Source organism: Caloenas nicobarica, chromosome 4 (genome assembly GCF_036013445.1).
Source record: "Caloenas nicobarica isolate bCalNic1 chromosome 4, bCalNic1.hap1, whole genome shotgun sequence".
NCBI classification, from domain to species: Eukaryota; Metazoa; Chordata; class Aves; order Columbiformes; family Columbidae; genus Caloenas; species Caloenas nicobarica.
In genome coordinates, this window is record NC_088248.1 from 1,583,097 (window position 1) to 1,602,971 (window position 19,875).

Here is a 19,875-nt window from a genome sequence, read left to right on the forward strand (position 1 = left end):
GTCCCAGGACTGCGTCCATGTCCCCAGCCCCGTGCCCTGTATCCACAGCCGTGTGGTTTTTGTCCCCAGCCTTGTGTCCCATGTCCCCAGCCTTCTGTCCTGTACGCCCAGGTCTGTGGTCCTGCGCCCCACGTCCCTAGGACCGCATCCCGTGTCACCACCCTTCCGTGCCGCGTCCCCAGCCCTGCAGCACGCATCCCACGGCCCCCCAGCCCTCGTCCCTCCATCCCCCGGCCGCTCCCCCATCCCCATCCCGCCCCCTCCCTCTCCCCGCCCCGTCCCTCCCCCGGTCCCCACCGCCCCGCCCCGGTCCCCCCGGTCCCCCCCCGTGGCCCAGCCTTCAGCACCGCCCGCCCCGGCCGCGGCTGCCGCCGGCGGGACGCGGAGCGGGGCCGGACGCACCATGAGCAGCCTCCCCGCCGAGCGGGAGGGCGGCCCCGCCGACACCGGCCTGCCCGAGGAGGAGGTAGCGGGGGGGGGAGACCCCCCCCACGGGGTGGGGGTTTGGGAGGGGGGAGGGATCCGGCATCGCCCCCCCACCCGCGACCCCGGGGGGCTGCGCTCCGCGGGTGCCCACGCACCGCCGGGGGGTCTGCGCCGGACGGGGGTCCCGTCGGTGTCCCCGGCGCCGGGTACCCCGGGCTCTGCCGGGGGCGAGCGGCGGGCAGCGCATCCCCCGCGCCCGGGGACCCCCCTCCCCGCGGGGCCACCGCGTGTCCCCCCGCGGGTGTCCCCGCGAACACCCCTCTGCCCCCCGCGGCGGAGGACACCGGGCGCAGGGGACATGAAGGGGACAAAAAAGCCTCGCCCTGGGGACGGTGCCGGGGTGGCATGTGGGGTGACGGTGCCAGTGGGTACCCTGCGTGCGGTGGCCCTTGTGTCCCTCCCCCCGCAGCGGGTCTCACCCCACAGATGTATGAAACAGCCCTGTCCCCGCGGGTGACAAACCCCGCGCCCACGCCGCGGGGACCGGAGTGGTTTTTTTTTTGTTCTCCGTGGCTGCTGCCCAAGTTCCTGGTTTTGCCCATGACCTTGAGCGGGGAATGTGGACTTTGGGAGGGTGCAAGCGGGCGATAGGGATCTGCTCCTTACCTTTCACCCGCCGCTCTGCACCCGCCCGTCTCCATGGGGTCTCGGGTTGATGGATAACGCCGGGATGCAGGCACCGCAGATCCGCTCGCCTTCATGTTTTTATTTCAGAGCCATCTCCAGTGAAGTGGTTCCGCCCTGAAACTTCTCAAAGTTTCCCCAAAGCGCTTCGATAAAAGGGAATTTTGGGGGCCGAAGTGCTGGTGGCCTTGCTGGGTGAGAGCCAGGCGATGCCGCTGGGTCCTTGCAGGTGACGCGGCGATGGGGCACGGCCGTGGGAGATGTCCCGGAGGACTTCCCAAGCGGTGTGGTGTGTGTTGTGCCGGCGAAGGGCAGGATCCAGGGGGGCGAGGGGCTGGCCCTCGCACTGCTGGCCCTGGGGGAACCCCTAACCTTGAGCAGGGGGCTGGTGGACACGATGAGACCCAGGAGGGGACAGCTGCGAGGTGCTGGGGTCCCCTGCCATGTCCCGGTGTTAGGAGGGCGAGGGCTGCCCGTGCCTGCATGCTGGGCAGGTATTTTCCTGGCACAAGTTTTTGCCAACCCTGGCTGGAAGAGCTGGTGCTTTCGAGTATTTGCTCAAGCGTAAGGGAAGCGGGGGGTGCCCAGCACCCTGCAGCCCTCTCCTCTCCCTGGGGTTTGCCTTCCAGCCTCATGCCCCCACAAAAAAGAGGGAGAAGCAGCACCCATCCCAGGGAGGTAGACTGGGGTGCAGTGATGGGGGACAAGCCCCTGCTTCATCCCCACTCCTCCTCCTCAGGCTGGCTGGGGTCCCACTGCCTGTGCCTGGCACCCTGGGGCATCCTCCCCATCCCTCTCGCCTCCCCCCCTAGAGGGACCCCCGGGCAGGGGGGTCCCTGCGGAGGAGCCTGGCGGGGACAGAGCAATTTGGAAAGGAGGTCACGTCACTCCGGCTGGGTGAGAACGGCATGTAAAAGGCACGACGGAGGCCTTATTTGGTAACGGAGCGGCTCTGGAGAGCCCGGCTGGCGGCCCTCTGCCCCATCCCATGCCAGATCCCTCAGCGTGGGGGGGACCGAGTGTGAGGAGGGGACCCCCGGGATGGATTCTGGGGAGGAAGGTCCCCAGCAGGGGGATAAGGTTTGTCCCCATGGCCCCTGCATCGCATCTCCCCCGTGCTTGTGCCTCCTCTCCTTTCCGGGGCGATCGGGAGCCAGCCCCGGGGGGGGACGGGGCCGTGTGTGACCTCCCACCCGTGCCCGCAGCTCCTTGGCTCTGTTGCAATCCCCCAGCTGCTCCCTTGGCTTTTCCTTCGCCGCTTCCTCGTTCCAGCCCCGACGCTGCTCCGCGCTCGCTCTTTCCCAAGGGCTGCTCCTCTCCTCCCATCATCCGCCCGATGTTCTGCTGCCGGTCCAGCCCTTCTGCATCCCCGGGACGGAGGATCCGTCATCCCTCGGCCATGTTTATATCGGGGAGTTTTGCGGGTTGCTGGCGTGCTTACACCCAGCCCGGGAATCTAAACCCAGCCGAGGGGGACGCTCCATTAACCGAGAGAATATTTACGCAAGGGCTAATCCCCGCGGGGATGGAATGCACCCCGCCGCGGGGGCAGGCAGGACCCCCCTGTGCCGGGGGGAAAGGCTGGGCTTGCCGTGTGTTCCAGCTCCGTCCGGACCCTGTGCCGTCACCCTCCAGCTTCCCGGCGGCGGGCAGCCAAGCGGCTAATCGGCTGGTAGAAAATTAAAGCGAGCCCCTGCTGGAAGGCAGTGGATGGGGAGCTGGGGCTGAAGGAGGTAATTAAATACCTCGTAAATGAATCACCCGGACGCCGTCCGCCTCTCCCCTCCTGTCCCCGGCCTGTTAAAGTCTACTGGGGGTGGTTTCCGCAGGGGTAGGGGAGCGTGACGGCGCCCGCGGGGCACCCGGCATCCCTCAGGGTACCCAACTTCCCTGGGGGTACCGCCGTCTGGTGGGGGTCCCAGGTGGGCAAATACCCCCCTGGTGCCTGCTTACCTTTGGGAGACTAACCTGGCTTGTGGCTTCAAGGTTCAGATTGGATCTGGGGAGCAATTTCTTCCCCCAAGGGCTGTGGGGCATTGGAACAGGCTGCCCAGGGCAGTGCTGGGGTCACCATCCCTGGAGGGGTTGGACAGACGGACATGAGGTTCTCAGGGACAGGGGGCAGTGCCAGGGCTGGGTTATGGGTGGACTCAGGGATCTTGAGGGTCTCTTCCAACCAAAATGATTCTGTGATTCTATGATTCACGCGAGGAAGAGCAGGAGGAGGGCTGGGGCCGTCCTCAAGCCACTATCTGGAGACCCCAGTCAGCTCTTAGCCCAGGTTCCCCCATCCTCGTTTGTCCCCAGCTCTGATTGTCCCTGCAAACGCCACCAGACCTTCTCCAGTGTCCCTTAAACCAGTTCCCAGACTGGATGTGGTGGTTGAGGGACAGCATAAGGTGACAGTGGGACACACAGGAGGGATGTGCCAGGGCCAGAGGTGGCTTCCTAAGGACAGGAGGAGACTTTCTGCAGGGACAGTAAACACCAGGAGGGGCCAAACCAGGAGGGACATGGCAAGGGGACTCGGTGTGCTCGCCGTGCGGTCCTGTGGCCATCACCATCCTCGCTGAAGGAAAGCGAGGTGGAGGGCACCCGCAAGGTCCTGCACCTGCGGCCAGCAGCTTCCCCTGGAAGAAACCTTGGGTTTCACTCCAGATTCAACCCAGAAGAAGAGATGGAGAAACGCTTCCCCAAGAAGAAACTCTGAAAAAACACGTCTGCGCAGCAGAATTGAAATGGGGTTTCTGCGATAAAGCTCTTTTTCTTCCCCCACTAAGGGCAGGATTTTGCCCCGGGAGCATTTTTGGGAGAGGATGGGGGCCGAGCCCCCGGGACGGCTCAGCGCGGGGAAGCCTGGGGCAGCTCCCCGCGGGCTCCAACTCCGCTTCCATTTAAGGGCAGGAGAAATATTTCCGCCTAAAAATCTTTCCCTTGGCAAAAAAAATATATCTGTCCAGCCTGCAGGGAATTCACTCCCTTTTGCCGCTGGTCCCAAACCCTCCCACCTGCTTGTTACCCAGCGAAGGGATGCTGTTTACGTAGGACCTACTCAAATAGCCCTTCCACTTCCAGACCCCCCCAGCCTTCAAACATCATTTTGGGGCTGGAAAGCAGCTCCGGGGCCCTTTGGAGTCCTCTCTCTCTCTCTCCCGCTCGCCGCCGGGTAATTTTATGGTTTAAAACTTGGCCGACCCGCGTTTGAACTTTCCAGGAAAACAAGTCGTTAGCAAGGAGAAGCCTTTCCTTGGTGAGGCCGAATTTTGGAGGGGTTTTTCAGGGTCTTTTATCTCTCCTGTTCATCTGCTGCGCTGCCACGGGGTGAAATTATCTGTTGAGCCTGGCTGGTAGGGGTTTGGATTTCAGGAACACGGGGGATGCTCAGCCTCCTCGGGAGGAAAACCCAGCCGGGAGGGCAGCTGCACCTCTCTGAAGGGGAATATGTATATATTTTTTTTTTCCTTGGAAAGGGTAAATTTACCTTCTATACATTGAATTTCATGGATATGAGGGAAGCTCCTCTGGATGAATCCCTGCCCAGGGAAATTCAGGCAGTGTCTCCATCAGGAGACGGTGCAGCATTGAACGCCGGGGGATGCTCCATCACCCTCTGATCTCAGGTTTTCTTTCCATCAACCCCGGATCTTGGATTTTCTCCCGATCTCAGGTTTTCTCTCCATCACCCCCAGACCTCGGATTTTCTCCCGGCAATGGGGACCCAGCAGCGATGGGTATCAGCATCATGTTGCCATAAGGGCTCTGTGGGAGCAGCCAGAGCACCTTTTGTTATTTAAGAGCTATAGGTCAGCCAGAGGTTTTGTTAAACAAAGCAGGAATGTTTGCTGGGAGATGAGGGGGGCAGATACCTTATCTGCAAGAGAAAGGAGAAAAGTCAGCAGAAGAATCGCCCTGGGTTGGCTGTTTCTGGCTGTTTTGCATGGCCCTTTCCCCCTTCCAAGAAAAAAAGAATCAAAAGAACCCGCCAAGGTTTTCCCCTCCTCCAGCCCAAATGTGGCAGCTTGTCACCCAGGGGTGGGTCACTTTGGTCCAGCCCCCCCGAGAACCAGCTCTCATGAGGTATTGGGGTGCCTGAAAATCAGAAGCTACAGCCATCAAATGCCCCCCCAGCAGGATCTGAGCCCAAACACAGCCCCAGGGCCACGGGTAGGGTACGTGGGAGGGGGGTCCAGGTGGGGCCCGTTGGGGCCATCAGCCCCAGGCACCCATGGGTGGCCTGGGGGGTCCCAGCCATGGCTCACCGAGGGATTTGGGTGCGATTTGGGGCTGAGGAGTGAAGCACCAGCAGCAGATCCAGCCGTCGGGGTCTCCTGCCCAGTTACAAACTGGTTATAAACCAAAACCATCCCCGCTCAGGTCTTGCCCAGGGTTTGGTTTGACCGTCCCCACGGAGCCCCATGAACCACGGGGCTGGTTTTGGGGGACCCCCACGCTGCCAAGGTGCGGGGAAATAAGGTCCCCAGGGACACAGCGGGAGGACTTTTAGGGCTTATTTACCCAGCAGAGTTTACTGCTGAGGGATTATTTTCTTACCTGACCTTCCCGGGCTGGTAACGGGATTATCACGCTGGTAGATCGCGGCTGCCCGGCCAATTTCTGTGGGCAAAAGCGACTTTTTGTAGCTCAGGCAGGGGTGACGGTGGAAGGCTCCTGGTTTTTGGTGGTGGCAAGATCCGCTTTGTTCCTCTCCACCCCTGTATCCCTCCTGGCCACCCCTGTTGCCCCAGGGGCGGTGGAATCGGGGTTACCCAAAGACCGGGATGAGGGAGGGTCTCCAGGAACCTCTTTTCTTCTTTTCTAGGTGAGGACGCTCTTTGTCAGCGGGTTGCCCCTGGACATCAAGCCCCGGGAACTTTACCTGCTCTTTAGGCCCTTTAAGGTACCAAATTGGGGAGGTGGGGCTGGAAGCTCGGGGCTGCGCTGGGCCCCTGCCCCATCCCCACCGACCCGGGTGGGACCTGCGAGCACCCGCTGGTTTCCCAAATAATTGGGTCATTTTATTCACCGAAACAACTTACTGCGCCCGGTAAAACACCGACAAATGGCATCGGGCGCTCTGATTGCGCTGGGGTTTTAATTGCACGTTGACTTGCACCCCGTTTAACAGCACAAGTTGACTGCAAACCTTTTGGGTCTCTTGACCCTGCTAGATCTGGAGCTCAGACAGTGTTTTTTTCCAAATAAGAAGGAGAATACTATTCAGGAATGCAGCATCCCTGCAAAAATCCAGCGGCAATCCTGCAAAAATCCCCAAGCTGGTGCTGAGCCTTGGCAAGCTCAGCCGGCTGATGGATGCAGGAGGTTTCCCTCCACGGAGGGACAGCCAAATCACAGAGATCTCCACCAAAAAAACCCTTCTTTTATTCTTTCCTTACAGGGGTACGAAGGGTCTCTCATCAAACTCACCTCCAAGCAGGTAGGAGCTGCTCAAAACGGGGGCCGAGCATCCTGGGGCATCCCCGCCCCCCGCTGCGCCACCCCCTCCCCGTGTCCCCGGGATGGTGGGGGGACCCTCCGCTGCTCCCCATCATCCTCACGTCTGCCCCTCTCTCCTTCCTCCGCAGCCCGTGGGCTTCGTCAGCTTCGACAGCCGCTCCGAGGCCGAGGCGGCCAAGAACGCGCTGAACGTGAGTGTGCCACATCGTTCCATCCGCTCCCCTTCGTTCCCCAAATCTCTCCGAATTCCTCCATCCCCGGGGTCGTGCATGTTCTCCTGCCCCAGCTGGTCCCGGTGCTTCCCGGTCCCTCCGGCCGATCCCCATCCAGCATCCCTGGCTTGAACCCCATGAATTCAACCTGCGGGTAAAACGATAAAGGAAGGAATAAAAAACATTAAATTGTTTGATATGAGTCCATGAGAGACGGACGCCTTTCCTGCTTGTCCAGTGGGAAAAATACCAGCTCAAGCTGCAAAAGCTCGCGAGGAGAAGGAAAAAAATACACGGGGGAAAAAAAAATCCCACCCTGATGCTGCTTAGACTAGAGTTCCTCACCGGCTGGTTATTCAGCCACCTCACCGCGCTCCTCTGAGCTCTCAGCCTCCTGCTTTAGGAAAAAAAATCAGAAGATAGAGCAAATTTCACTTTCCTTTAGCAGCTCCCTCCTACCTGTGTGGAGTTCACCTGAAAACCATCAGGGGAGGACCGTGTAATTCTCTAATTCCTCCCTGGTTTTGGTTTTTGTTCGTTTGTTTGGTTTTTTCTTGACTTCATTTTCGATGTAAACCTTTTTTTTTTTTTGGCTGCGCTAATCCCTCTGGATAAGAGCTCGGCCGTGCAGGATGCCGACTGCCAAATACGGTGCCGGTGCTAACGACGCCGGAGGAACGCGAGCCGCCCCGCGGCCCAGCAAATTATCTCGTTTCAACGCTGGAAGTTGACAAAAAATAAATCCCAGCCTGGGGTTATTTTTGCTGAGGGGTGCTCACCCCCCGCCGGGCCTCCTTCCCTCCCCGCAGGGCATCCGCTTCGACCCCGAGATCCCCCAGACGCTGCGGCTGGAGTTCGCCAAGGCCAACACCAAGATGGCCAAGAGCAAGTTGGTGGGGACCCCCAACCCCAGCGCGCCGCTCCCCACCGCCGTCCCGCAGTTCATCGCCCGTGAGCCCTGTAAGTGGAATCACAGAGTAATTTGGGTTGGAGGGCCCTTCCCAGCCCCCCCAGTGCCCCCCTGCCATGAGCAGGGACATCTGCACCAGCTCAGGTTGAGAAGGTTGAGATGGGGTTGAAGTTGGGTCAAGGAGATTGAAGAGGTTGAGGTTGAGTGGGGGAGGTTGAGTTGAAGAGGATGAGGTTGGGTTTGTAGAATCTTGGAAGGGTTTGTGTTGGAGGGCCCTCCCCAGCCCCCCCAGCGCCCCCCCTGCCATGAGCAGGGACATCTGCACCAGCTCAGGTCGCTCAGAGCCCCGTCCAGCCTGGCCTGGGATGTCTCCAGGGATGGTTCAGCCACCACCTCTCTGGGCACCTGGGCCAGGCTCTCACCACCCTCAGCACAAACGATTTCTTCATGTCCAACCTGCATCTCCCTCCTTTAGTTCAAAACTATCATCCTTTCTCCTATCTCAACAGGCCCTGCGCAAAAGTCTGTCCCCATCTTTCTTACCGGCCCCTTTTAAGTCTGGAAAGGCCACAATAAGGTCTTCCTGGAGCTTCTCTTCTCCAGGCTGAACACCCCAACTCTCTCAGCCTCATTTGCTCCGGGAAAAAAACCTTATTCAAGCGATTTGATGTTGCACAGGCGTCACAGGTGGATGTAAAATGCTGGGCTGCCAGAGGGAGCGGAGATGCCGCGGGGGGCGGTGACGGTGAACGCTGGGGTGACTTGGAAGCAGGAGCACCTGGTTGCCCCAAGCATGGTGGCCCCAGGAGCACGGGGTCCCCAGAGGTTCTGCTGGCACTGGAGAGGGCCCGGGGCAGGTGACGGCCAGAGGACCTGGCGCAGGTGACGTGGAGGAGCCTGCGGTGCTGCTTCACTGGGGGGTTTTCAAGCCGTGGTTGGGGTCTCGGTGGAGACCTGGGCGATGTCTTGCCGTGAACGCGCCGTATCCATCTCTGCGCAGACGCCGTTCCTCATCTCACCGCCGCACGCTCTCCTTCGAGCTAGCCAGCACCAGACCCCTGGGGTAATTAAAGCTGGCAGGGATAACGGGCTCAGCGTGGCCACCCCGGCGATGCAGCCGGCCCTGCGGCACAGCTGGCCGCGTGTTCCCCGCGAGTTCAGCGCCGGCGTTGGCTTTTCGGGTCAGTTCTCACCAGCAGCACATGGCACATCGCTTGTCTACAGGGGATCAGCTCCGCTCGTGCCCCCACCTGCTGTCGGGGTGGAGAAGAAAGGCCGAACAGCACGAGGCACTGCGGGGACAGCAGCCGGCGTTAACTCTCCTTCTTCTTTTCTTGCAGACGAGCTCACGGTGCCCGCACTCTACCCCAGTAGCCCTGAAGTGTGGGGGCCGTACCCTCTGTACCCGGCGGAGTTAGCGCCTGCCCTACCTCCTCCTGCTTTCACCTACCCTGCTTCGCTGCACGCCCAGGTAATTCGGACCCATCTGCCACCACTGCGCTCACCCCCCTACCCGCCCTGACCCCCTTCCTATCCTCAGGGTGCTCACCGCACCGCTAACCTCTAACAGGCACTGTCCCCCTCCAAATGTAGCCAGGACACCTCTCCCTTCCTACCTGCACTCTCGCCCGCACCAGGGCAGGCGGGGAGGGATGCAGGATGCGGGATGCAGGATGCAGGATGAGGGATGCAGGATGCGGGATGCGGGATGCAGGATGCAGGATGCGGGATGCAGGATGCAGGATGAGGGATGCAGGATGCGGGATGCAGGATGCAGGATGCGGGATGAGGGATGCGGGATGCGGGATGCGGGATGCAGGATGCGGGATGCGGGATGCAGGATGCGGGATGCAGGATGAGGGATGCGGGATGCAGAATGCTCTCAGTGGCTGGACCATCCCCATCAGTCCTGGCACCGAATGAGCCATCTGGCTGCTGGCACGGTGCGAGATCATAGAACCACAGGATGGTTTGGGTTGGAGGGACCTTCCCAGCTCCCCCAGTGCCCCCCCTGCCATGAGCAGGGACATCTGCACCAGCTCAGGTCGCTCAGAGCCCCGTCCAGCCTGGCCTGGGATGTCTCCAGGGATGGTTCAGCCACCACCTCTCTGGGCACCTGGGCCGGGCTCTCACCACAAGATGGGGGCTCCTGAACCCCCTGCTGCCCATCCAGCATTGCTGGGGTGCTTGTCCCTCCCTGGGCAAGTGACGTGCGAATGGACGACCCGTCTTTCCTTGACAAGGCGCTCTCTTGTCGCAAGCACTATTTGGGGTGATGGCAGCACGCAGCCGTTAAAAATTAACCACCCACCTCAGGAGAGGAGCCGGGAAGAGAAGAGAAGATGTGGAAATGGGGGCGGCGGAGGCTTTCTTGGTAGTTCTTGGCCTTTGGGGAATGGCCAGCACTGGAGCGGCATTGTGAGGATGCTGGGATGAGACCCCTGCCATGGCGGGGGGGGAACAGGACATCACCGCGGCTTTCACACCTCGGCTCCGGCTTGTACGGGAGCTGGAGGAAACAACGACCTGGAAACAGACTTGGTGGATAAGTCACATCGAAAAGGCTTTTAGCCCTGGAGGAAAATCGCTCAGCATACAAACCAGCCGCAGCCTTTGGATGAAACTCCGGCTTTCCAGGCTCTGCTGTTTGTAGGAAGAGCGGCGGTAAATATTATTGCAGCGACATACTTGCCTCGTCAAATCGCTGGCGAACAGGCAGCACTTGTGCCGCTCGGGAGGCTGAGGAAACGGCCGGCGGAGGAAACGGAGGCGTGAGGATGAGCCTGGCTTTGTGAGGGTCCCCCGGGAAAACCCGGGCTTGAAGAAATAGTACCCGCTGTGGTTATAGAGCCTTCAGGTGCTCCCAGCGCGGCGGGGAGGATGCGGGTGGCACCTTCCCCGTCACCCCAGGCTGCTGGGGGGCCCCGCAGAGGGGTGCCGCCACCTGAACTGGAGCTGCTTTACAGGATTTGCTTGGAAATCGGGACGGGGTGGAACTTTTCCCTCCCCGTCTCGTGTGGGATTTGCAGGTTTTAAGCAGGGACGAGCCCCGGTGAGACCGTCCCAGCTCCGTCCTGCTGCTGGAGTCCGTGCTCAGCCCCAGCTGCTGTTACTGGCCAGACTGGAGCTGGGATGGCCACGCCGTGTGCGTTTCGACCTCTCTGTGCCTGGGGAGGGCTGGGGGGGTGGCTGGCCCCCCTCTCACCCTCTGCCCTCGTGTGTCTGCAGATGCGCTGGCTCCCTCCCTCCGAGGCTGGTTCTCAGGGCTGGAAGTCCCGTCAGTTCTGCTGAACGCTGGGTGAGTGTCGCCTCCTCCCGCCCGGTGGGGCTGGGGCCACCTCCGCGCTCGCCCCGAGCTCCCCCCGCCGCCGCTACGGGGTCACCCAGCTGGCCAGATACACTCGCTGAATAACTCAGCCTTTTGTGGATAAATAAACGAAGGGATGCCGATGGAAAAGGGGGCAGAGGCTGGGCCGGTGCTCCTGCGCCACCGCCCTGCCTGGCCCCGCACCCTGGAGGGCAGCGGGACCGGCCGCGGCTGCAGCCGAGCCGAGACTTGGACCCCAAAAGCACTTACCGGCTATTTTAGGCTCAGCAGATAAAAATAGGGAGCGGCGAGGCTCTGGGAACCAGCAGTTCTTCCAAAATATGGAGCGAGCCAAGGTTTCCAGGTTAACATGTAAGCACAGAGCCGTATTTGGGAAGGGGAGCTGAGCGCACCCCGTGGAACGGCTCCACCTTCCTGCAGCCACCCTGGTAGCTGCCATGGGCGCGAGGATAGAACCATAGAATCATTTTGGTTGGAAAAGACCCTCAAGATTGAGGCCACCCATAACCCACCCAGGCAGCACGGCCACCACACAACCCGGGGAAGGGCTGTCAGCTTCCCGAGTGCCCAACCCTGCCCCAAAAAGGAGGTTTCTTAATCTCATAGAATCATTTTGTTTGGAAGAGACCCTCAAGATCATCCAGTCCAACTGTCACCCTGACCTTGGCACTGCCCCACGTCCTGAGAACCTCATGTCCGTCTGTCCAGCCCCTCCGGGGATGGTGACTCCAGCACTGCCCTGGGCGGCCTGTTCCAATGCCCCACAGCCCTTGGGGGAAGAAATTGTTCCCAAAATCCAACCTCAACCTGCGCTGGCGCAACGCGAGGCCGTTTCCTCTGGTGCTGGCGCCTGTCGCTGGGGAGGGGACGGGCTCGGCCTGGACGGGAGGGCTGGGGACCCCCAGCTTGGTGACCTCCCGGCTCCCCCAGCCGGACAGGGACACAGCGCGGTGACCGCCGGCTGTCAGCGCCCCTGACCCTCTGCTGTGTCCCCCGGCAGGTCTCAGGTGTGTGATGGTGGCCTGCAGTCAGTCTTGTGGGTACGAACCGAGTCTTCCGAGGCGGCTCCCGGGTTGGCGCGCTCTCCGCAAACCCGCAGCGCGCTGGTAAGGCTGCAGCGCGGCGCTCGGGGGGACGCGGCCCCTCTGCCGCTTCGGGGAGGGGTGGAAGGGTGAGGAAATCAGTGGGGATGTCCCCGGGGGAGCAGGAATGTGCCCTGGGGTGGAGCCCTGCGGGGCAGCCTGGCTGCTCCCACCACGGTACCGAACCACGGCGCCAAACCACAGCACCGAACCACAGTACCAAACCACAGTACCAAACCACGGTACCAAACCACGGTACCGAACCACGGTACCGAACCACAGTACCAAACCACGGTACCAAACCACGGTACCAAACCACGGCACCAAACCACGGTACCAAACCACAGTACCAAACCACGGTACCAAACCACGGTACCAAACCACGGTACCAAACCACAGTACCAAACCACGGTACCAAACCACGGTACCAAACCACGGTACCAAACCACGGCACCGAACCACGGTACCAAACCACGGTACCAAACCACGGTACCAAACCACGGCACCGAACCACAGTACCAAACCACGGTACCAAACCACGGTACCAAACCACAGTACCAAACCACAGTACCAAACCACGGCACCAAACCACGGCGCCAAACCACAGCACCGAACCACAGTACCAAACCACGGCACCGAACCACAGTACCGAACCACGGTACCAAACCACAGCACCGAACCACGGTACCAAACCACAGCACCGAACCACGGTACCAAACCACGGCACCGAACCACGGTACCAAACCACGGTACCAAACCACGGCACCGAACCACAGCACCAAACCACAGCACCGAACCACGGTACCAAACCACGGCACCGAACCACGGTACCAAACCACGGTACCAAACCACAGTACCGAACCACAGCACCAAACCACAGCACCAAACCACAGCACCAAACCACGGCACCAAACCACGGCACCAAACCATGGCACCAAACCACGGCTCTGCCGTTCTGTTCCAGCGCGTATCTCGTTATCGGGGGCGAGAGTTTCGGCAGCCCAGGAATGCCTCTGAATTACCCCCCTCCCTGCCCGGTAATCTCATCTCGCTGCCTTCTCGCTTCCTGCCTTGGATCAACAGAGACTTGAATTCCTCCTAAGTGCAAAATTCAGCTCAAATTTAACTCTCCAGCTTCCCAGCTGCTGCCTCCTCCGTTAAAACCCCGGAGGCTACGGCCATCGGGAGGAGCAAAGCGAGGCCAGCGGGCTCCTGCTCGGCTTTGCCTCAGCCCAAGACCGTGGCTGCTCTGTTTTATTTTTTAACATCCCTCTCTGTTGTTACAGGCTTGAAAAACCAAAAAAACCCAACAACCTCACCCAAGTTTGGATTCCTCCAAGACTTTCCCACAGCCTCTATCACACATCTGCTCTCCTAGAAGAGAAACGACGAGCATACCTAGTAATAATATTTTCCTCTTTTACACTGTATATTTGTAAGAAAGAGCGCGTTACTTCTGAAAGCATGGTTTTGACAGGCATTGCTGTAGTGTTTGAAAAGTTGTTTTCAAACAGAACCATAGGAAAGCGGACTACAAAAACCGAACAACAACAACAACAACAAAAACCAAAATGAGAGCAAGTATTTTTGTACCAAACCTCCTAAACAGGACAATCTTACACTGGGTCGGACCACGGGATACTGTGCGCGACTTTCGAGCGCGTGTAATCCAGGCTCTCCATTCCCTGCCCCGCCGGCTGCAGACGCGCGGTCTGCCGGAGTTGTGCTCCCCATCCCGGCCGCGCCAGCCACACGTCTGCGCACACTTACAGTATTACCCTTTTCTTCCCCGTTTTACCAGACGACGAGCAGGTGGGGACAGCGGGGAACTTTGTGACGGTGACTTTTTCTGTACCTGAGGGCTGCGCTGCACGGCTCGCTGTGCGCGCTCCGGCAGCGCGGGGACCGGCGATGGGCACAGACCAGCCGCGCGGGCACCAAAAGGGGACAATCCACGTCCTCCTCCTGCCAGGACTGCTCCGGGTTGCGATGGGCAACGCAGACTGCTGTATGAGATAAAAAAAAAAAACAACAAACCAAAAACCAAAAACCAAACCCTCGCTTCACCAGCTTACTCAAGGTTAGGCGAGTCCTGAGCAAGCTGAGAGGCTTAGGCGCCCGCCTAGCGTTAGGCCAAAGCGCTGGGCTGAGCGGGGTTTGAGCACCGCGGTTCTGCCGGTCCGGCTGCTGCTGCGTCACGTTTCCGTGTTTCCACGAGCAAAGAGGCTGCGGACACCCGTGGGGCAGGATCTGCCACGTTTGCCGAGATACCCGCACAGAGACCGCTCGACGTGCCAGTCTCTCCTCTTTCTTGCTCCGGGAGGAATTTGGAAAAAGAAAGAGCAAAGCAAAATTAAATAAATTTTTTAAAAAGCCCCGAATTTCGGTTTCTTGCAAAAAGGAGGCGCAAAGCTCTTCTCGCCTCCCGGCCTTTCCCCCAGCGTTATCCCCAGGGAACACCGAGCTCAGCTGCGCCCGGGACAGGGCGCTCGTGGCGTTGTTAAACACCATCACCTTTTTCTTCCTCCTTTCCTTCGTTCCGTGGGTGGGTCGAAATAAAGACGGCAGAGATTTCAGCTGCCAAATTGGCGGGGAGCAGGGGGGGAAGAGATGGTGAGATGGGAAACTGTCCTGTTGGGGGTTTCTGTCAAAAGCGGGACAGATAAAGGCAACGTGAGAAGAAATCAATCCCAAGACAAACCGTGGAGCAGCTTTAAATGGAACGATACCAGCATTTCCGAGCAATGGACTTAACTCTTTTAGCAAACTATTTCCTGTACTTTGTCTTGTGGGGAGAGGAGAGAAGCTCCCACGTTGTCTACTCCGCTTTTTTGGAAATATGTTTAAAGGTACTTTTCTATTGTTAATTTTTTTTTTTTTTTAGAAATAAAAGCAGTGGTGATTGTTAAGTTACGTGCAGAGCGTTGTCGTCGTGTGCTGTGTGTCTGGTGAGGAACGGGGAGAGGGACCCCGGCCGCCTCCTTCCCCTCGGGGTACTTAAAGGTGATTTTTCAGGGCAGAATCCGTCCTGCTTTGGAGCTCTAGGAAAGCTCCAAAACCCAGGCTGGAAGGAGCAGCAGACTTTAAAGAAATGACTCCAAGTTTACAAAGATGTTATCAGTTAGTTCTTAAACCTACTCGTCTTGGCACCGAGCGCACAAGTTAAGCGGCGATTTTCCATGAGCTCAGCCGCAGAAGAGGCAATTGTAACCTAGAGACGAAGGGCCAGATGATTTTTTTTTTTTTTTTTAACACGCTGAGAATTTTCAAATGCTCGGTCCGTAAGCCCAGCCTAGAAATTCCGCCTCCCTCCTCCGCTCCGATAAGCGTGACCAGCGTTCCCGGGAGCCTCAGACTCCAGAAACAAAGTACCAGGAGCAAACGCAGCCTGGCCAGCGGCGCGGAAAGGACCCCATCACAGCGCTGCGAAATGTCCGGGGCGGAAGAAAAAGGCCTGGCGGTGTCACTTGAAACGCGGCTGGTGGGGATGAGCTGGGGAGTTAAGCCCTCAGTATTGGGTGATAATTCCCCTGCAAGTCACAGCTTTTTTTTTCCGAGTCTTTTTCTTTCCGACCTGGGCACCGCTTCAGCCACAGATGCTCTCGGGAGCAGATTCGTGAGCAAACATCCTCGCTAAGAGAGCGATGAAACGCTCACGCGTCCTCCCTTCGCCCGGGCGCAGCATCTGCCCTGCTGCAAACATTTAACCTCTCGAACCAGGGTTTTGGTTTCTCCCCGCTCTCCGCGCCAAAACGCTTTCGGCTCTGTGCCGATGGGCACTGTCCTGGTTGGCAGGGGAGGGAGCACCGAACCGCTCGCCCGGCCCCGGCGTCCCCTTTGCCCGCGGTGACCTTTCCCCAGGCGGCCGGGGGAACGTTCCTTCCCCGTGACCATCAGGGAACGGCCAGAAAGGCCCGAGCTGCTGGCGGACACCAGGAGGTTGCAAAACGGGGTGCCAGGGACTCCCGGTCCCCCCGTCGGGGAAGAAGAGGGGAGAAGCGGGGGCTGGAGTCCCGGGGGGTGGTACGGAGGCGCGGGCAGGGATCTGCGGATGGTGCCACGAGAAGGGACACGAGGGCAGGGACAGCAAAGGGCAGACGGAGCCGGCGCCTGGGACGGGGAGGAGGAGGGAGCCCGACACCCACGGGCCTCGTCGGGAGAGGGGGAAGGAAAAATAAAGCCGGGAGAGGGAAGATGAGCCAGCACTGGGGTTTGGCCAGGCTGCACGCAGGCTGGGAGCGAAGCAGCTCGGAGCCATCGCACCGCCCGGGAAGGACGGGGATAACGGCACACACCGGCTCACGCAGGGCACCTCTTATAAAAAGCATCTAATAAAAGCCCAGAGCTGTCCCCGGAGCTGGGGCAGCCGCCCCCAGGCCACCAGCGCCTGCTCCGGGGGGACACTTCAAACCACGGAGACGAGCACCCCGCTTTTTCAACAGCACCTTGCTTTCTTTTTTTTCCAGCAGCTTTTTCAGTAGCAGTATCTTCTAATATGAAATTACAGCCCCAAACTCAGACAAAGAATATAGAAACGCAGTGGTGAAAAGTAACTTTCCATGCTAGTTTTGCTTTCCGTGTTTAACTCCGTCTGGAGTTAACTTTGAATTTACGTACGCGACGGAGTCGCTGTAACCCCGTTATTGAGAGGAAGATGAGGCTTGTTTAAGCCCAAGCTGCAGTCTGTCGATGTAAGCTTCACGCCGAGGATTCTCACCAAACTGCTGGAATTTCCCGGTAGTTGCGTTGGCTAATTTATGGCCACAACTGCATTTAAGAACGACCTCTTTCTAGCGTGGTATTTAGTGACTGGTGTTTTAGTAGAAAAGCTCCCAAACTTAGCGGTATGAAATTTATCTTCTACGTGCAATATTCTAAAACCCCGTTAAAACAGAAAGAAGCCTACAACTTTATGTGATAATTTTGCTTTATTTGCTTGGGGTAGTTACAAACTCTTGCTGTCTGAATGTTGATAGTGTTACCTGCCTCGCTGCCACAGCCCAGAAACCAGATGATGCTGGAGCTTAAAAAGCGAAGATACCATTAGCAGATTCCTGCAACGCTGCTTGTGAAACACGGGGGAAGTCAACCATTAGCAGAGCCTGGACCTCATCTCTGCAGTCTCCATAATTAATAAGTAGCTCAGGAGGGAATAGAGAGCACAGCGTAAGTGATGGAGGCAGGAGGAAACCGCACAAGTACTTCAGGCCTTGGATGTAAGCCCAGAAGTGCAGGTATCATAAAAAAATTAACTTAATGGAAGGACAACCTGCCGCCTTCGCCACCCCTTTCCCCCACTGTGCTCGCACTGTGCACGAGGCTGGCGGAGCCCGACACGCGGGTCCCGGCCACCCAAACCAGAGACAGGGGCAGCACGGCACCAGAGCTGCCGAACGGGCAGCACCGAGGGACCCGCGGGAGCATCTGGGCGAGAGGGACCTCAGGAGGTCTCCGGTCCAGCCTCCCTCTGGCAGCAGGACCGCGGCCAACAAGAGATTGGCACAGCCCGTGCCTGGGCCACGCTGGAAACCTCCGTGGATGAAGACACCCCCACACCAGCTTATTTTTTTTTTCCAAATACCCAAGCCAAACTTCCCACGTTCCCCTATTATGTCATCTGCTGTGGCTGCCAAAAGAAGTTTGACTGTATGGTCTTTATAACGGCCCTCCACGTCGCTCAGCCCGTGATTAGATACGCTCCCAGCCGCTGCCTCAGCACGGCGAGCTGTGCCGGCCCCCAGACCTGCCCCAGCATCCTGCGTCCCCCTCGGGCGGGAGGGGAGGCCCGAACTGGACACCGCTTCCAGGGGTGGCAACAGCTTCCCTGCTCCACTGGCCCTCTCCTCCGCATTACCTGGGAAGAGAGCAGCTCCCGCTGTGCGACGCCCAGCTGAGAGAAGCTGCCTTCGTGCCCAGAGCCCGGCTGTGTCCAGACGAGCCCCTTCTTTGGGAGAGCTGCTCCTCGTCCTTACCTGCTTTACGGGGATGCGTCCAGAGAGCCTGGGGCAAGACAGACGCGGCTGGGAACGCACCTATGGAGCCAGAAAAACAGACCTGAGGAGCAGCGCAGAATCACAGAATTACTTCGGTTGGAAGAGACGCTCAAGATCATCGAGTCCACCCATAACCCAGCCCTGGCACTGCCCCATGTCCTGAGAACCTCATGTCCGTCTGTCCAACCCCTCCAGGGACGGTGACTCCAGCACTGCCCTGGGCAGCTGTTCCAATGCCCCACAGCCCTTGGGGGAAGAAATTGTTCCCCAGATCCAACCTGAACCTGCGCTGGCGCAACTTGAGCTGATCAGGTCTCCCCTCAGCTCCTGTTCTCCAGCTGAACCCCCAGCTCCCTCAGCCGCTCCCATCACACTTGTGCTCCAGCCCCTTCCCCGGCTCCGTTCCCTTCTCTCAACTCGCTCCAGCACCTCAAAGTCTTTCTTTTGCAAGCCCCTCTGGAGCCAGGCTGGGCAGTGCTGTAGCCTTACCAGCGTTCACCAGTAAGCGCTCCACTCTACTGGACATCCTCTCCCAGATGCAGCCGCTGCCAGAGGCCCCCCAGGCAGTAACGCACCACGGAATTCAGGCCCGGTACATCAGCAGCGACCGGAAAGCAAGCAACGAAACTGGAAATAATGAGATGTCAGTGCCGTAGCTGCTTCTAGTCACATCTCCAAAGGCAGCCCCATCCCATCGGTGGGTACCCGCAGCCCGGCAATCCCTGACGGCCCCGCAGCGCCTGCCCGCGCTCATCGGAAGCGACAGCGCTCGCCGGCTGCATCCACGTGCGGGGCTCCACAGCGTTTGTCAGCGGTCCCTCGCCGCCCTCTCTCCCCTGCTCTCTAAAAGCCTTGAATGATCACGATGAATTATAGATCAGCTCTGGTACAAACCGCCTCATGTCAGTTTTCTCATTCGACCGTGCAAAATCCTGCTGTTTTCCATCCCCTCCCAGAAGGACCGTCGCAGTGGAGGAGGAGGTGAAATAACTCCGCACTTAGAGCAGCTTTTAGGAGAGCAGCCGGCAGAGCTCTGTGTTCAGAGGTGTGACACCCCGGGGCCATCAGCTTGTGCCTTAAAAAAGCCAACAGTCAGAAGTCAACAAGAATAACATTTTGATTCAGATTATAGTAGTATGTACTAAAATCAGAACCGCAGTCTTGTCTTTGCACCTGAATAAAACGTACAGACGTTCCTTTAGTACATCTCTATATGAACCTGCTTCAGTACAACACATGAGAAATCCAAACAAGGTGTTTAGGATTATGGTTTCTTTTCAAAATTTCATGTAATACTCCTTGGCGGAGATAAAAATTCTATTTGTTTCATTATGGGATGACACTGTTTGCAACACAGCTGACTAGGAAGGAGAGATGCTTTCTATTTATCAAAACTTTTAGGTTTTAATTCGTAGAGGAGAAGATGAGGAATTCTTTGTAAGATAAAAAGTATGCATAAAAAAGTAAGGGAACAGCATTTGTATGCCCTCGGGTGAATTAGGGTGATATTGAGGCAGAAACAGGGCTGAGTGCCCGTCTGGGGCTGCTCGCAGACCTCAAAGAGCTGCGTTTCTCTCAGGAATAGCTCTAGCGACTGCTGCACACACTGTCCTCGCAGGCACGCGCTCAAGATACAATTGTGCAAGCAAAAAAAGGACGATGTAGACAGCAAAGACCGGAAAGGAGAAGAAAAACGGAGTAACAGGGCCCCAGGAGAGAGCAGGATGCTTCTCAGCAGCCCTCGGCATCGCCCGGCTGCGGGAACGAGGACTTTGCCAAAGAAAGC

General features: G+C 58.6%; 1 protein-coding gene across 2 annotated transcripts; it reads left to right on the forward strand.

Moving 5' to 3' along the window:
• Positions 1 to 364: 364 nt before the first annotated feature.
• On the forward strand, positions 365 to 15,009 carry RBPMS (RNA binding protein, mRNA processing factor). 2 transcript variants are annotated; one of them, XM_065633594.1, is made up of 9 exons: positions 365 to 466; positions 5,930 to 6,007; positions 6,506 to 6,544; positions 6,693 to 6,755; positions 7,586 to 7,736; positions 9,027 to 9,157; positions 10,915 to 10,984; positions 12,015 to 12,120; positions 13,383 to 15,009. In XM_065633594.1, exons 1-7 carry the CDS (start codon positions 404 to 406, stop codon positions 10,975 to 10,977), a joined length of 588 nt encoding a protein of 195 aa, XP_065489666.1. In that variant the 5' UTR covers positions 365 to 403; the 3' UTR covers positions 10,978 to 10,984; positions 12,015 to 12,120; positions 13,383 to 15,009. The 2 variants fall into 2 exon arrangements, with proteins under 2 accessions (XP_065489666.1, XP_065489667.1); XM_065633595.1 differs by lacking the exons at positions 10,915 to 10,984; positions 12,015 to 12,120.
• Positions 15,010 to 19,875: the final 4,866 nt, after the last annotated feature.

Bases quoted from the DNA above. Each gene is read 5' to 3' on its own strand.
- RBPMS (XM_065633594.1), top strand. From the start codon at position 404: ATGAGCAGCCTCCCCGCCGAGCGGGAGGGCGGCCCCGCCGACACCGGC. The intron at 467-5,929 runs GTAGCGGGGGGG...CTTCTTTTCTAG, and splicing joins CCGGCCTGCCCGAGGAGGAG to GTGAGGACGCTCTTTGTCAG. The intron at 6,756-7,585 runs GTGAGTGTGCCA...CCCTCCCCGCAG, and splicing joins CGGCCAAGAACGCGCTGAAC to GGCATCCGCTTCGACCCCGA.